The sequence below is a fragment of the Pseudophryne corroboree genome, chromosome 12 (genome assembly GCF_028390025.1).
Source record: "Pseudophryne corroboree isolate aPseCor3 chromosome 12, aPseCor3.hap2, whole genome shotgun sequence".
Taxonomy (NCBI): Eukaryota; Metazoa; Chordata; class Amphibia; order Anura; family Myobatrachidae; genus Pseudophryne; species Pseudophryne corroboree.
Window position 1 is genome coordinate 156,603,153 of NC_086455.1, and position 16,202 is coordinate 156,619,354.

General features: G+C 48.6%; 3 protein-coding genes across 3 annotated transcripts in view; 1 reads left to right on the forward strand and 2 right to left on the reverse strand.

The window, feature by feature from the left end:
- Positions 1 to 992: 992 nt before the first annotated feature.
- Positions 993 to 5,848, reverse strand: ALKBH1 (alkB homolog 1, histone H2A dioxygenase). The gene is made up of 6 exons (XM_063948214.1): positions 5,726 to 5,848; positions 4,468 to 4,576; positions 3,871 to 4,033; positions 3,677 to 3,767; positions 2,577 to 2,770; positions 993 to 1,529 (listed from the first exon to the last, which is right to left on the reverse strand). Exons 1-6 carry the CDS (start codon positions 5,846 to 5,848, stop codon positions 1,067 to 1,069), a joined length of 1,143 nt encoding a protein of 380 aa, XP_063804284.1. The 3' UTR covers positions 993 to 1,066.
- A 14-nt stretch (positions 5,849 to 5,862) lies between these two features.
- SLIRP (SRA stem-loop interacting RNA binding protein) lies at positions 5,863 to 15,521 on the forward strand. The gene is made up of 4 exons (XM_063948215.1): positions 5,863 to 6,010; positions 8,005 to 8,063; positions 9,712 to 9,819; positions 15,402 to 15,521. Exons 1-4 carry the CDS (start codon positions 5,944 to 5,946, stop codon positions 15,432 to 15,434), a joined length of 267 nt encoding a protein of 88 aa, XP_063804285.1. The 5' UTR covers positions 5,863 to 5,943; the 3' UTR covers positions 15,435 to 15,521.
- The window catches only part of SNW1 (SNW domain containing 1), a 44,242-nt gene continuing 43,495 nt past the window's right edge, over positions 15,456 to 16,202 (reverse strand). The window contains exon 14 of the mRNA XM_063948213.1: positions 15,456 to 16,076. Coding sequence (XP_063804283.1) covers positions 15,881 to 16,076 — 196 coding nt within the window. The 3' untranslated portion in view covers positions 15,456 to 15,880. The remainder of the gene's footprint in view (positions 16,077 to 16,202) is intronic.

The window sequence follows — 16,202 nt, forward strand, 5'->3', positions numbered from 1 at the left end:
ACTAGCTCATGCTATTATCCGTAGGGCTTTACGTGGGAAGCCGCTGTTTTCCGTACATAGTTGCACCCGTCATATTAGAATTGGAACATGTGCCAGCCCCATGCTAAGTGCAAGAGATCTGTCACACACAGGCTTCCCTTCCATGTACGCACGACTCAGACTAGCATGCAATCCTAACTACACACCAACAACATGGATCTCTGGTGTGTGACTGCAACACTGCTGCCCACACACACTCATGTCGTGCAAAGACAGATCCAGCCAACATCCGTCCAATCAGATACACGTGAGCTATTTTAAAACCTGCTATTTGCAGCAATATACAGTTACGTCTGACTCCGAATGAGGCCCTATAGCTCAGACCTCTTCAGTGATCTCTTCCTATGAGACCTGACTGCTGTGCAAGGCTCTCATGAAAACACACTGAACATAAGTTAAGGAATTATAACACTCTGACAGAACATACTTAACAGCTATAGTGTTCATTCTAGTACCGTGGAGCTGTCACAACCTGCGCAGTTCCTATTTCCTGCTCTGGTGCTTCTAGCACACTCTGGTCTGTACCTCAGTGCTGAGCTACAGACTAGAATGTGCTAAAAGCACCAGAGCAGAAAGCCAGACCCCAGGCAGGAAAGAGGCACTGCAACAGGTTGTGAGAGGTGTAGGGTGCTAGAATGAGCACTAAGCTATATTGTGAAAGGTTCTTCCTTCCCACTCCTAGGGCAGCTCTGCCGGATGTTACCAAGACTTGGCTAAGAAGCCCAATAAATGAAATGCATTTACACTTTCACGTTTTGTGAATTCAACTTTTTTCCCATTGTTTTACTTTACTGGCGATTACTCCCAACTATTTGCTGCTGTATTTACCAGGGTCCCGGAACTTGTATTATGTCGGAACCTCAGCAATATTTGGCAACTCCAAAGCTAGTAGATTCCGGTACAGAAGCCGAAAGGAATAAAGCGTCTTACAAAACAGAGAAACGACCCCAGTGTTTAATTAAAAATAAACAGATTTCTTTTAATTTGTGGGCCAAAAATAAAATGCTCCCAACCCCCCCACATAGACTCAGCTCTCCTGCGTCGTTCTCACGCGTTTCGCCAGCCGACTCTCTCTGTCTTCAGCCTCCAGCATGTCACTATCTTCGCTGTGGTAAGTGTCTCCCTTGATGACTGGGTCACCTTTACCATCCGTGTCCTCCCTCTCTGGGAAGCTGCCCCCCTCCTCTAGAACCTGCCTTACAGTCATATTAATCCGGGATGTTTGCAGATACGTTTCGCAGACCTCCCAGTCTTCGGTGGAACACGGCTCAATGAGAGGATTGTAACCTGAATCCTCACTCGGTGGAGGCGCAGATAAGCTGGGGGGTAAGATGCCTCCTGCGGGATGGTGGAGAATCCGTGGCACAGCGTGGTACAACAGGCGGCTGGGGCCAGACATAACCATGATGTCACCACTGTTCATCATCATTGCAGTGGGGGACAAATCCCTGCTTAGCCCCCCAAGGAGGAATATACTGGACTGTCCAAAGCTGCAGCAACAGCAAACAAGGTGTTAATGGGAGGAAATAACAGCAAATGCAAACTATAATAATATATATATATATATTATATTATATACATAAGTGATCCATAAGCTGGGAATCTGGTGTATTGTACCATGCAATACTGATCTATCCTTGCACAACAATCCGCTGTACGAGCAAAGAAAGGTTAACAAAAAATAATAATTAGATTTGGCCACCTTGGGTTGTTAATGAACATTGGGGCATATGTAATAACCTGGCATAAGGAAGTGATAAACCAGTGATATGTGCAAGGTGATAAACGCACCAGCCAATCAGCTCCAATATGTAAATTAACAGTTAGGAGCTGATTGGCTGGTGTGTTTATCACCTTGCACATATCACTGGTTTATCACTTCCTTATGCCTTCTCCAGGTTAATACATCTGCCCCATTGGGTTCAGTTTAGGGGGTCAATACTATTCCCGGTGATGTGTTCGTGAGTGCGAGTAAATGCGGTGCTAGGCCATACTCACAGTACCGCCGACTCAAGGATTTTCGTTCACAGCCCAATTACAAAACTCTGAAAGTTGGCCACTAAAAGGGGGCAGCGAGTTTGGGCGTCATTACCGGCATATACAAGCCGCAGCACCTCACACCATTCGCGGGGAATTGGATTGACCCCCTAAGAGCTGATCCGTCTAGTAAAGGTCAGAGGCACACATATTCCGCAGCGCTTTTACAGATAATTTTTTGCCCATTCACATCAGTCCCTGCCCCAGTGGAGCTTACAATCTATATTCCTATCAGACATTCATGCTAGGGTTATTTTTTGTTGGGAGCCAATTAACCTACCAGTATATTTTTGGATTGTGGGAGGAAACCGGAGTACCCGGAGAAAACCCATGCAAGTACGGGGAGAATATACAAACTCCACACAGTTAGGGCCATGGTGGGAATCGAACCCATGACCTCAGCGCTGAGGAGGTAATGCTAACCATTACACCATCCGTAATTGTACGACAAAGCAGTGATTACGGAAACAGTAAGTGGATTGTTACTACAGGAGATTCACCTGAATGAGAGGAGGGGGCTCTGGCGGTCCAGCTCAGACTCATCCACATGGATTCCTAAGGACGAGTCCATTCGGTAATAGTTTAGAATAGCAGCCTCTGCCTTGAAAACGGGGAAGCCACAAGCCACTGCCACGCTGCGGGAAAGTTCTGCTAACTCCACGGGGAAGTCGCTGTGATTCTCTCCGTGGTATCGCTGCAAGGAGAGAGATGATATTATAACGAGGGCCGTCCCCAGGTGTGACGGGAGCGAGGGAAGAGTTAATATTTATGCGGCTCACAGTCCTTTAGTTCTACTTCTCTGCGCTGATCTTTGTAGGTTAACAAAACTTTGAACAATGTATGCAGCGCCTTATAGACGGGTGTGGATCATTAGCAGTAGCGGATCTTGCCACGGATCTTGCATCCGGAGGGCGCCTCACCATGGCAAGATCCGCTACTGCTGTGCCCCCCGCTGCCTGCTCTGTCCCGCTGCCGCTGCCCGCTCTGTCCCGCTGTGAAGGGAACTAGACGCGTAGAGTCTAGTTTCCCTTCGTGGAGAGGTCCTTTACTGTGCGGTGCGCGATGACATCATCGCGCACCGCACAGCATTTCAGCGGCGCTACTACTGTACAGGAGATGTAACTCACCACGCCCCCTGTATGAAGCCACGCCCCTATTTCCACGCCCAGATCATTAGATCGACAGTCACTAGGTCGACAGGGTTTGAAGGTCGACAGGGTTTCTAGGTTGACAGGTCAAAATGTCGACATGAGTTTTTCATGTTTTTGGGGTGTCATTTTCTCCGTACAGTGACCGGGAAGCCCAATTAGTGCACCGTGTCCCCTCGCGCTGCGCTCGGCACTGTTACCGTTCCAATCGTAGTCCATGTGGATCGTTGAGTATGAAAAAGTTCAAAAAAAGATTTTTTTACAAAAAACTCATGTCAACCTTTTGACCTGTCGACATAGAACATGTCGACATAGAAACCCTGTCGACCTTCAAACCCTGTCGACCTATAGTGGTCGACCTAGAAACTGTCGATCTTCAGACTGGATCCCTTATAGAGACGGTAAGTGTGACGCCATCCCACAACAAGGCGCTGCGCCCCATTCCGTGTTACCTTTGTGTCCCAGTTGTAGTGGAAGCCAAGTGTCACCCAGCGCAGTTTCTCCAGCAACGTTTTCTCGCTGCGCCGCTGAGAGGACTTTCTCCTATTTTGAACAAAAAACAAAACAACTATAAAATCCCTGTCAGGTTCTGAGTCCCACATCCAGCTACCAAGGTGTAGGGGTCACGAGCATCTTGTCCTCTTACCGGAGCTGGCTCTGGCTGGCGGACCACAGGTCAGCGGTACTGTCCGGATTCATGTGCAGATCCAGGTTACAGACGTTGGGTTTCCTGGGATAGAGCTTCAGGCACTGCCGCACCCAGCGGTGCTGCCAACCCGGTAGGAAGGGGTTCTCAATGAACAGGAAACCTGCAGAGGAATCAGCCAAAGTAACCCAGAGGTTGTGATGGACGGGGAATGAATCTGTCAGTAAGTCGGTTTATGAGACATAGAAGCTGCCTGTATTGTAAGTTGGGGAACGGCAGCTCCTTCCATAAGGCTATAGGAAACCCTCTCTGACCGCACAATTAGTAAGGGTATCACTGATGAGGTTCTCGCCCCCATTCTCCCTCTGCAGGGGGAAGGGCAGATATATTTTATATGTGTGTGTGCGTGCAGGAGAAGAGGTACTGGGGAGGGAGGATGAGGAGGAGACTGCTGTAAGAGAGGTGTTACTGCCTCTGCCACTCTCTCCTCTCCAGTAACCAACACATGAGAAGTACTATCAGCATTTCCCGGTAATGGTACATACATCTAATCATGTGCTGGCACATTTCCTGCAGCATAATACACAGGCACAGTACCTGGAGAACCTTCCAGCTGATAGGCTTTCCACCGGTGCAATGGCTGTAAGCCGACTCTGCCCGCATCCTGGTCACTGAGCGCGCCGGCCCTCAGATTTGCGCCCTTCACCTGGGAGGGAAAGGATACAGCGTGTCAGCTCCAGCTAATAATCTATGTACACGTCTATGCGCCTTCAGTCCTATTGAAGAAAGAGCGCTATATAATTAACATTAGAATGATGATAATACAGGTTGAGTATCCCTTATCCAAAATCACACAATTTTTGTTCACCTACTGAGATGACATATATATATTTATATATATATATATAATGTTATATATAATGTTTGATACTGTATTACTATGGATAACCATGTGGGACTATGGGAATCTAAGGCTAGGATATGACCACACAAATACTCCTGGGCAGGGGCAGCAGAAAGCCAGGAGGAATCCGCGCAATGGACAGAGAGATATCGGGGATGATGGGCGAGCGCCACGGAATAACGAGTAACTGAGCGATTATTATATCCCATCTGATTGTATACACTAGAGACAGTGTATATATAATTATCTACACTATCCATCTCTGTGTACTCTGTTATCCGCGGCTGACCAGGCCTAGAATGTCTTAAATAGTAGGAAATGAACTGTATATCACACAGACGATACCCCTAGTCACCGCTGGTTGCAGGCCACAGACTGGGGGTATACAGAGTATAACCGGTGTGACTGGGGAGCGCGCAGCCGATGTGTAACAGGTGAATGCGCTGTACAGGTAACCCGGAATATATATGGGGTCATAACATTGTCCCCATAAAGACATTAGGGTCCAGATACTAAACTACTACCCTGGTGGCAGCGCCATACCGCCCAACATGACCTTCTCCAGGAGGGACACAATGCTCTGCTTCTGGACTTTTCTCTTAATGTATGACTGCCGGCACCTGTGTTGAACAGGTTAGTGGATAAGAAAGGTGTTTCAGCACAGGTGACGGCAATCATAAATTAAGAGGGAAGTCCAGAGGTAGAGCATTCTGTCCCTCCTGGAGAGGGTCATGTTGGGAGGTATGCAGCGCAGACACCCCAGCCCCTGGCCGACCAGATCGCCATGCGACCAATCGGCCCAATAATCTTAGCAATTACTGTCGGCCGATATGGCTGCAGATTGGAGGTTGGTGAGGCCAGTCTGACGGGGCAAATGTGTACTAGTAGCCCCCAGCGCCATGACTGCGGCTCCCACAAGGGTTGCTATGGGTTACGTATGTGTGTATATACCCTGGGATCCCCCGGCCGGAACTCTATCACCCCGGACAGGTCGCAGGGCGGGTTCCGTCTTCTGTAATAACGGAAAATCTTCCGGAACGCGTCCTCCCCCTGCTCCAGCACGGAGGCCGCCATCTTCCCGGCCTCTCTCTGGGCGGCGCCATCTTCCTCCCGTTCCGTACAGCGTGACGTCACTACTGCGCTGCCAGAGCAGAGGTCAGACCGGCAAGATGGCGGCGTCCGCACACCGCTTGTACCAGGTTTTCGTGGCCCGTGTGCCCTGGGTCCTGTCCCACAGTGAGTGACCCTCCGAAGGGGGGATGGATAGAGACAAGGGGGGGACAGAGGCTGGGGATGGAGAGAGACAAGAGGGGGACAGAGGCTGGGGATGGAGAGAGACAAGAGGGGGACAGAGGCTGGGGATGGAGAGAGACAAGAGGGGGACAGAGGCTGGGGATGGAGAGAGACAAGAGGGGGACAGGGGCTGGGGATGGAGAGAGACAAGAGGGGGACAGGGGCTGGGGATGGAGAGAGACAAGAGGGGGACAGGGGCTGGGGCTGGAGAGAGACAAGAGGGGGACAGGGGCTGGAGAGAGACAAGAGGGGGACAGGGGCTGGAGAGAGACAAGAGGGGGACAGGGGCTGGGGATGGAGAGAGACAAGAGGGGGACAGAGGCTGGGGATGGAGAGAGACAAGAGGGGGGCAGGGGCTGGGGATGGAGAGAGACAAGAGGGGGACAGGGGCTGGGGATGGAGAGAGACAAGAGGGGGACAGGGGCTGGGGATGGAGAGAGACAAGAGGGGGACAGGGGCTGGGGATGGAGAGAGACAAGAGGGGGACAGGGGCTGGGGATGGAGAGAGACAAGAGGGGGACAGGGGCTGGGGATGGAGAGAGACAAGAGGAGGACAGGGGCTGGGGATGTAGAGAGACAAGAGGGGGACAGGGGCTGGGGATGGAGAGAGACAAGAGGGGGACAGGGGCTGGGGATGGAAAGAGACAAGAGGGGGACAGGGGCTGGGGATGGAGAGAGACAAGAGGGGGACAGGGGCTGGGGATGGAGAGAGACAAGAGGGGGGCTGGGGATGGAGAGAGACAAGAGGGGGACAGGGGCTGGGGATGGAGAGAGACAAGAGGGGGACAGGGGCTGGGGATGGAGAGAGACGAGAGGGGGACAGGGGCTGGGGATGGAGAGAGACGAGAGGGGGACAGGGGCTGGGGATGGAGAGAGACGAGAGGGGGACAGAGGCTGGGGATGGAGAGAGACGAGAGGGGGACAGAGGCTGGGGATGGAGAGAGACGAGAGGGGGACAGAGGCTGGGGATGGAGAGAGACGAGGGGGGACAGAGGCTGGGGATGGAGAGAGACGAGAGGGGGACAGAGGCTGGGGATGGAGAGAGACGAGAGGGGGACAGAGGCTGGGGATGGAGAGAGACGAGAGGGGGACAGAGGCTGGGGATGGAGAGAGACGAGAGGGGGACAGAGGCTGGGGATGGAGAGAGACGAGAGGGGGACAGAGGCTGGGGATGGAGAGAGACGAGAGGGGGACAGAGGCTGGGGATGGAGAGAGACGAGAGGGGGACAGAGGCTGGGGATGGAGAGAGACGAGAGGGGGACAGAGGCTGGGGATGGAGAGAGACGAGAGGGGGACAGAGGCTGGGGATGGAGAGAGACGAGAGGGGGACAGAGGCTGGGGATGGAGAGAGACGAGAGGGGGACAGAGGCTGGGGATGGAGAGAGACGAGAGGGGGACAGAGGCTGGGGATGGAGAGAGACGAGAGGGGGACAGAGGCTGGGGATGGAGAGAGACGAGGGGGGACAGAGGCTGGGGATGGAGATACTGGAGAAAATACATTGGGAATGGAAAGAGAGAAGAGAATAGAAGGTTGGAGAGATGGGGGTGGGTAGAAAGACAAGGAGCAAAGAGTGGGGTTCGAGAGAGAAAGGCAGTGGTGCAGAGGCCAGCACAATGTAATGGATATTGTTGAGGGGATATATATATATATATATATATATATATATATATAATTTGAATGGAGTTTTATTGACTTCTATTACATTCTTAAACCTTGCAGTAGATATGAGGCAGCAGCCTAGAAGATATCCTGATTTAATCTGGTGTGTTATATGCAGTAATGTACTATTGGAGTGGAGTCCTGTAACTTCTATAGAAGTGACCATACACCCTATATCCCCTGGCAGGGCATACCTTATGTCCTATACTCAGTATGATTTCATAATTGGTGACGTACAGATGAGACACCGGCATAATCATTTGTTTTTCTTCTCCAGGAGAACTGAGAAACTACTTTACACAGTTTGGGAAAGTTACAAAATGTGAGCTGATCTATGTAAGTATAGGAGTAACCTCTCTATAGTCCTCTAATGATATGGGTCTGTGTAAGTATAGGAGGACCTTCTCTATAGTCATCTAATGATATGGGTCTGTGTAAGTATAGGAGTACCCTCTCTATAGTCATCTAATGATATGGGTCTGTGTAAGTATAGGAGTACCCTCTCTATAGTCATCTAATGATATGGGTCTGTGTAAGTATAGGAGTACCCTCTCTATAGTCATCTAATGATATGGGTCTGTGTAAGTATAGGAGGACCCTCTCTATAGTCATCTAATGATATGGGTCTATGTAAGTATAGGAGGACCCTCTCTATAGTCATCTAATGATATGGGTCTGTGTAAGTATAGGAGTACCGTCTCTATAGTCATCTAATGATATGGGTCTATGTAAGTATAGGAGTACCCTCTCTATAGTCATCTAATGATATGGGTCTGTGTAAGTATAGGAGTACCCTCTCTATAGTCATCTAATGATATGGGTCTGTGTAAGTATAGGAGTACCCTCTCTATAGTCATCTAATGATATGGGTCTGTGTAAGTATAGGAGTACCCTCTCTATAGTCATCTAATGATATGGGTCTGTGTAAGTATAGGAGGACCCTCTCTATAGTCATCTAATGATATGGGTCTATGTAAGTATAGGAGGACCCTCTCTATAGTCATCTAATGATATGGGTCTGTGTAAGTATAGGAGTACCGTCTCTATAGTCATCTAATGATATGGGTCTATGTAAGTATAGGAGTACCCTCTCTATAGTCATCTAATGATATGGGTCTGTGTAAGTATAGGAGTACCCTCTCTATAGTCATCTAATGATATGGGTCGCTGACCCCGGCCACTGAATGGACCGTTTTATATGTTACCTGATTTCATGTGCAGCCTGTGTAGAGCACAAAGGGCCTAATTCAGTAGCATTCTAGTAGCAGAATTTGCAGTCCTTTTGTTAGCATGCTGGGGTCCGCCCAACATGCTGACCGCCGCCTCCGCCCCCTTCGACATGCAGAAATTGCGATCGCATTGCAATTTCTGCTTGTTAGCAGAAGTTAAGGTTGCCTCCTGCCACCATGTCTCCCATTGCGGCGGCTGCGTGTGACGTCACACAGCCACTGCGATCACGCCCCCGTCACCTCATTGTCACCCCTGCAATGCTCCGTCTCCGCCCTGGAAACGGAGCATTGCCGCCCTGCCTCTGCCTGATTGACAGGCAGAGGCGATCCCATTTTCTGTGCCCCCCCTCCCCGCAGAAAAGGACGGACAGGCGCTGCGCCCGCAACTTTGGACAGTGCGATCGCACACTGCGATCCAACCTGAATGAGGCCCAATATGCTCATCTCTATGCTTAGTCTATAGAATTAACTTACAAAGCACTTATCCAAAATCAGGATGGACCCTATGACACCAGAGGCAGAGGCCTGTTGTCACCTTGTGCAAGATGGCGAGGCTGACACTGCAGTGTGTGAGCTGAGCCCGGTTCCGCTTATATGTCCCCTCTGGGAACCTCTCGTTATCTGGAGACTGAAGTCTCTGAGAACCCATCTCATACACCGGGAGCTTTGTTAATGACTTCTGGAAAGAGCCGACATTACATGCAGGTAAATGTATACATGCTAGCTCACAGATCATTTGTGTTTTGCAAACGCAGAACAAGAAGACTGGCTTCCACAAGGGGTACGGCTGGGTGACGTTTTCCTCTGAAGAAGGGATACAGAATGCTCTGCAAGAAGACCACCACATTGTGGAGGGCAATAAGGTAAATGTGATGCCTCCTGACATACACAAGCTCACCACTGTACCCGTAATGAGGGGAATAAATGTCATGAAGGAGTCAGAGTATGATATCACTGTATGTAATGCAGGCAATTAGGTCTCTGTAGTATTCAGTAAGCTTACTGACAGTCTAGTGCAGTGGTCCTCAACCTCAGTTCTCAAGTACCCACCAACAGTTCATGTTTTCCAGGTCTCCTCACAGGATTGCAAGTGAAATAATTTGCTCCACCTGTAGGTCTTTTATAATGTGTCAGTGAGCAATGAATACACCTGTTCAGCTGCTAGGTGACCTGGAAAACATGAACTGTTGGTACTTGAGGACCACTGGTCTGGTGGATATAGGGAGATGACACACACTGACTGCTCCTGATTGGCAAGTGCACTTATTTATTTTTCATCCAATAGGTGTCACTGGAGTACTCTTGGGATATGGACAGGGTGTTAGCAGGGATAGGCACATTGAGATATTTAAATAAGTAACCCTCTACTCCCAAAGGTACCTCAGTGTTTTTTTGTGCCTCAGGAGGGAAGGCACACGTGGAGGATTCTCCACTCTTTACTTCTATTTTTTACTAAGATTTTTTCTTTTTACACTCAATCCCTTCCCAGTTTATTAAGAAGCTTGGGTCCGGGATTGTTGGTGCTGCTGACTGCAGCAGTTGGCTTGTCAGTGCTCAGAGAGGAGCCCCGCCATAGACCAAAATCAGCTGTAGCTGATTTCAGCCTGAGGCTGCAAAATGGAGCTGGACAGAGCTTGGGAGAGTAGCCCCGTCATAGCCTCCACTGGATTCAGGTAGTGAGCGGCCAGGCAGCTCGCACTGCCGCCGCTCACTTGCTTTGTTTTAACTAGGAAAACAGGGCGGTTAGCTCCTGCTGCCGCCCCGCCATGTAAGGGGACTTTGTTTTGTTTTTTATTACACTGACCCTGCTGCGTTCTGCAGCTCAGCCGCGGACTGCCTAGCAGCCACCGCTGGGCGCCCGCCGCCACTCCCCGCCTCCCTCCTTGCCGCGGACAGCTTCCAAGCTGCCGCGGCTCTGTCAACACTCGGACTGCTCTCACTGCTGCCGCGGTCCGCCAGCACAAAACTGCGATGCTGCAGGAGGGGGGAGATTATGCCAGCACGTGGACTACGATTGGAATGGTAATCTGCCCGAAGCATGGCGAGTGAAGCAGTGCACTAATTTGGGTTCCCAACACTTTACGGAGAAAACACCCAAAAACCTCATGTCAACCTTTTGACCTGTCGACCTAATGGCAATGTCGACCGTCAGTGGTCAACCTAATGAGTGTCGACCTAAGTCGGGTGGACACACAGGCCGCTGACAAGCCAGTGGCATGACTGGCTTCCAGCTCATCTCAGATCTTCAGTAGGAGTGGTTTCAGACATCCACAGATGGGTGGATCCGCAATTTAGTGTTCAAAAGTTATAAATTAGAGTTTGTTTGTCTACCACCAATGCGGTTTTTCGAGACAGGCCTACCTCTGTCAGGGGATAGGGTATTATTCCAATCTTTTTGTAGTACCAAAGCCGGACGGCTCTGTCAGACCGATATTGAACCTGTAGGGGCTCAATCAATATGTCACTACAGATTCGAGATGGAATTCCTGCGCTCTGTGATTGCAGGTTTAGAACCACAGGAATTCATGATTTCGCTGGATCTCAAGGATGTGTACTTACAGATTCCAATTTGGCCACCGCATCAGGTGTACTTAAAGTTTGCAGTACAACAAAACCATTATCGATTTCAGGCACTACCATTTTGCTTTGTCAGCGCCTCTGGTATTCACAAAGGTGATGTCTGTGATGATAGCTCATCTCAGATCCCTGGGAGTGATAATAGTTCCGTACTTAGACGATCTTCTCATTAAGGCTGTCTCCACAAATACTCCTTCAACATGCCTTACTAACGTACAATGTACTGGTTCAGCACGGTTGGATTGTCAACTTCAAGAAATCAAGCCTGATTCCGTCTCAAAGACTTCAATTCCTAGGAATGATTCTGGATACGGTGGATCAACAAATTTACCTGCCAGAACAGAAAGCACAAAGTATTCGTCATCTGGTACAGCTGGTGCTCAAACCACGGACAGTCTTTGTTTATTTGTGTATTCGACTGTTAGGAAAGACGGTGGCGTCTGTCGAAGCACTCCAGTTTGGAAGACTTAACTCACGTCCTTTTCAACTGGATCTTCTCGCACAGTGGTTAGGCTCTCATCTACAAATCCATCAGATGGTGCGGTTGTCTCCAAGGTCCAGAGTATCATTTACTCTGGTGGCTCCACATACACAATCTCACCGCAGGACAAAGGTTCGGAGTCTGGAATTGGATAATTCTGGCGACAGACGCAAGTCTCAGAGGTTGGGGAGCAGTAGTCCTACATTGTCAGCTTCAGGGTCTATGGTCAGACAGAGAGATTACTGTCAATAAATATCCTGGAACTCAGGGCAGTTTACAAAGGTGCTGCGACAAGCAGTGCACATGCGGATGTGACGGCAGTCGCATACATCAACAAACAAGGAGGGACTCGAAGTTGCATGGCCATGCGAGAAGTTGCTGGAATCCTGAATTGGGCCGAGCATCACCAGGTGATATTGTCGGCAGTGTTCATTCCAGGAGTGGACAACTGGGAGGCGGATTATCTCAGCCGTCAGGATTTTCATCCAGGAGAATGGGCGTTAAATCCAGATGTTGGTCCAGCGGTGGGGTTATCCACAGGTGGATCTAATGGCATCTCACCAGAATCAAACACCCCAGTATGTGTCCAGAACAAGAGATCCAAAGGCAGTGGCAGTGGATGCTCTCACGATAGCGTGGCCGTATAGCCATGTGTATCTGTTTCCACCATTTCCGCTGCTTCCTCGTTGCTAATGTGGATCAAGAGAGTCCACAACAGTCATACTAGTGGTGGCGCTTCATTGGCCTCGGAGAGAGTGGTTCTCGGATCTCCGCGGTCTACTCGCAGACGATCCGTGGCCGCTCCCGCTTCATCCACACCCGCTACAACAGGGTCCGTTCCTTCCCCCCCCCCCCCCCCGAGTTAGCGCGGCTGCGTTTGATGGGGTGGCTGTTGAAACCGTTCTCTTAAGACCAGAGGGCTTTCCAGAGTCTGTTATACCAACCACGTTACGTGCTAGAAAGCCAGTTAGAGCAGCTCATTATCACAGGATTTGGAGAGCTTATATAGGGTGGTATGAGGCTCGGAAGTTTCCAACATCATCTATCAAGTTATCCCATCTATTGCTATTTTTACAGACGGGGTTAGATGGAGGACTATGTTTAGCTACACTAAAAGGTGCAGGTCTCTGCCTTGTCAATTTTCTTTCAGAGGCGTTTGGCTCTTTTGCCAACAGTTTACTTTCCTGCAAGGTGTCCTCAAAGTTCAACCTCCATTTATACCACCTACAGCGCCATGGGACTTGAATCTGGTTTTAGATTTTTTACAGTCGTCAATTTTTAAACCCTTACAACAAGTGGATGTTAAGTTTCTAATTGGAAAAGTTTTTCTTCTAGCCTTAGCTTCGGTAAGGCGTGTTCAGACTTGGGTGCCTTGTCATGTAAGCCACCGTATGTGGTGTTTCATGATCACAGAGCGGAACTTCGGACGAATCCCGCTTTTCTACCAAAGGTAGTATCTTCTTTTCACATCAATCAACCAATTGTAGTTCCTGTTTTTTCAGAAGGTTCAGGAACTCCAGCTACTTTGGATGTGGTACCCGCACTCCGCGTTTTATGTAGCCCGAACATCAACAGTACGTAAGACAGATACATTGGTTGTTCTCTGACGCAGTTAAAATTGGTTGGCCAGCTTCCAAACAGACCTTGGCCAGATGGATTAAGCTGATCATTCGTCAGGCTTACTTTCATGCTCATTTACAACCGCCTGAATCCGTTTCAGCACATTCCACATGTTCTGTGGGAACGTCATGGGCAGCAGGTCGTGGAGCTTCTATGACGCGGTTTTGCTGTGCGGCTACATGGTCATCAGTGCACACGTTTGTGCGCTTTTACAAGTTTGATACGTTTGCGGCATCAGCATCTAGCTTTGGCCGTCTAGTGTTACAAGTGCCAAACAGCTCTCCCGCCCAAGGGGGAAACTTTGGTACGTCCCAAGAGTACTCCAGTGACCCCTAGTGGATGAAAAAGAAAATAGGATTTTGGTACTTCTCAGATAAATCCTTATCTTTGAATCCACAGGGGGCACTGGACGCCCACCCAGGGCAGTTTCACCTGGCTTGTGGTAAGTTCAATAGTTCTTATGGTAACATTCTCAGTGACTTGTTCAAATGTTAAGGTGATTGTTATCTATTGTCATGTCAACTTTCTCGTTGTCAGTTATGTTATATGTAATCCACCATTGTTCATCCTCTCTATCGCTCCTGTTTGGCTCAGTAAAAACACCGAGGTACCCTTGGGAGTATGGAGGGTTACTATTATAAATATTTAAGTGTGCCCTATACCTGCTAACGCCTCATCCATATTCCAAGAGTATTCCAGTGCCCCCTGTGGATTCAAAGAGAAGGATTTATCTGTTAAGTACCAAAATCCTATTATCCCGTCGGAAATCAACAGTATCCTGTGGGATTAAATTATGAAGCAGATGGAAAGGGTTACACAAATAGCTTCAAAAGATAGAAAAATAAGTCTGTCTTTGGCACACCAAAAGTACCTTGAGTTATTACAATGTAACCTTTATTGTTTCTCCTTCATCCACTAGGGGACACTGCATCATAGACAATGGGGTATAGACTGGTGGATAATTGGAGCCTAGCACTACAATTTTTTCAGTTAGTGTAGCTGGCTCCTCCACGTCTATATCCCTCCAAGCCCAGTTTGGATTAGTGCCTCAGGAAGCCAGGTGCTACAAGGGCTGTCTCCAGCCCTTCATATTCCAACCGACAGCAATATATAGACTGACTCACTATATTCCAACATACAGTAAGCAGCACATAATATACATATGTTTTGGAGCACTAATTAAATGCATCGGTAGGACAGGTATTCTTTATTTTTTTCACATTAAAACAGTTTTCTAATTTCTCATCAGCAATTTTAATCACACCTTGTATTTTGGAAACAATGGTTTTCTATTAGGAATGGTTTTATCTTGAAAAATAATTTTAATAGCTCAAGGTATTTTGTGCACCAGACACACTTTTGTCTCTTTTGAAACCACTTCATGTCTCTTTGCCCATAATAGTACCCCATACTCTATGATAAACCAAGATTAAAGAGAATATTAAGATACTAATCCCCACCTGGCCAACTAGCGGCTCTCCCAGCTGTTGCAAAACTACAAGTCCCATGATGTTCTGCCACAGTCTATTTAAGAATGCTGATACTGTCAGGGCATGCTGGATTTGTAGTTTCTCAACAGCTGGAGAGCCACAGGTTGGCCAGGTCTGTGACTTAACCGGTCTATGGAAGCGGCTAGCACACTTCACGCTACACCTGATATAAATTCCCGGTGCAGTGGATACATTCTCAGAAGTGTTCAGTAGCAGAGAAAGGTTAGTAAAGGATATGTGAATATTTATATTGTGAACCTCTTGTTTTACTTTGCAGCTGGAGATTAAGCCGATGAAGAAAAAGGAATAATGCTACAGCGAACATGGAAACTTGAGTTGTATTTTTTTATTGTACAGATTAAAAAAAAAAAAATTAAATAAAACTGAAAATAAAATATTTGCAAACTCCTGTTTTCTGAAATAAGACAAAGCCCAAGTTACTGCTGTGGAATTGTAAAGCTTACCTTGGGGAAAGGACACAGAAACGCACCTTAATTGTAATTCTTACATTGGCGAAGAAAACCCCTTCATTCAGGTCGCAGCCCGCAATACGTCAGTAAGCAGCAAGTTTGTGTCCCTTGCCAATACATACAGCACAGGTCCAGACTCTCGCTACAACGCCCAGATTGACGTCATTACATATAAACAGTAGGATAACTTTGCTAATGGAATAGGTCATATGTAAAGTCTCTTGGCATCTTCTGTGCCAGGATAATGATGCACCAGTCTTTAGAATGTACAAAGCAATCCCAGCCCTCACTCCTTCCTGCGCTTTTTCCCTTCGTGGTCGTGCTCTTTGGCGCGGCCGCTGTCCGAAGGGCGTTTTGCACCTCCGTGTTGCTTGGCCTCCTCCAAGAACTTATCCAGACCGAAAGGATCTTCCTCAAACTGCACCGGTCCATCACGCCTCTGCTTGCGGTCTGAGCCGGAGAAATCCTTATCGGGAACAAACCTGCGGGAGATGGCAGGAGGTGTTAGGGAGTCAGCGTCTCAGACCCAAGAGTAACTGGAAATGTTTCACACTGATTTCCCAAACCAGAGCCCCCCATCCCGCCTCGACTGCTCCCTCTACTACATA

Excerpts from the sequence above, each read along its gene's own strand:
- ALKBH1 (XM_063948214.1), bottom strand. The coding sequence starts at position 5,848 with ATGGCGGCCTCCGTGCTGGAGCAGGGGGAGGACGCGTTCCGGAAGATT. Across the intron at positions 4,577-5,725 it reads TCCGGCCGGGGGATCCCAGG|GTGAAGGGCGCAAATCTGAG; the intron begins GTATATACACAC and ends TTTCCCTCCCAG. Across the intron at positions 4,034-4,467 it reads TCAGCTGGAAGGTTCTCCAG|GTTTCCTGTTCATTGAGAAC; the intron begins GTACTGTGCCTG and ends ATTCCTCTGCAG.
- SLIRP (XM_063948215.1), top strand. The coding sequence starts at position 5,944 with ATGGCGGCGTCCGCACACCGCTTGTACCAGGTTTTCGTGGCCCGTGTG. Across the intron at positions 8,064-9,711 it reads CAAAATGTGAGCTGATCTAT|AACAAGAAGACTGGCTTCCA; the intron begins GTAAGTATAGGA and ends TTGCAAACGCAG. Across the intron at positions 9,820-15,401 it reads ACATTGTGGAGGGCAATAAG|CTGGAGATTAAGCCGATGAA; the intron begins GTAAATGTGATG and ends TTTACTTTGCAG.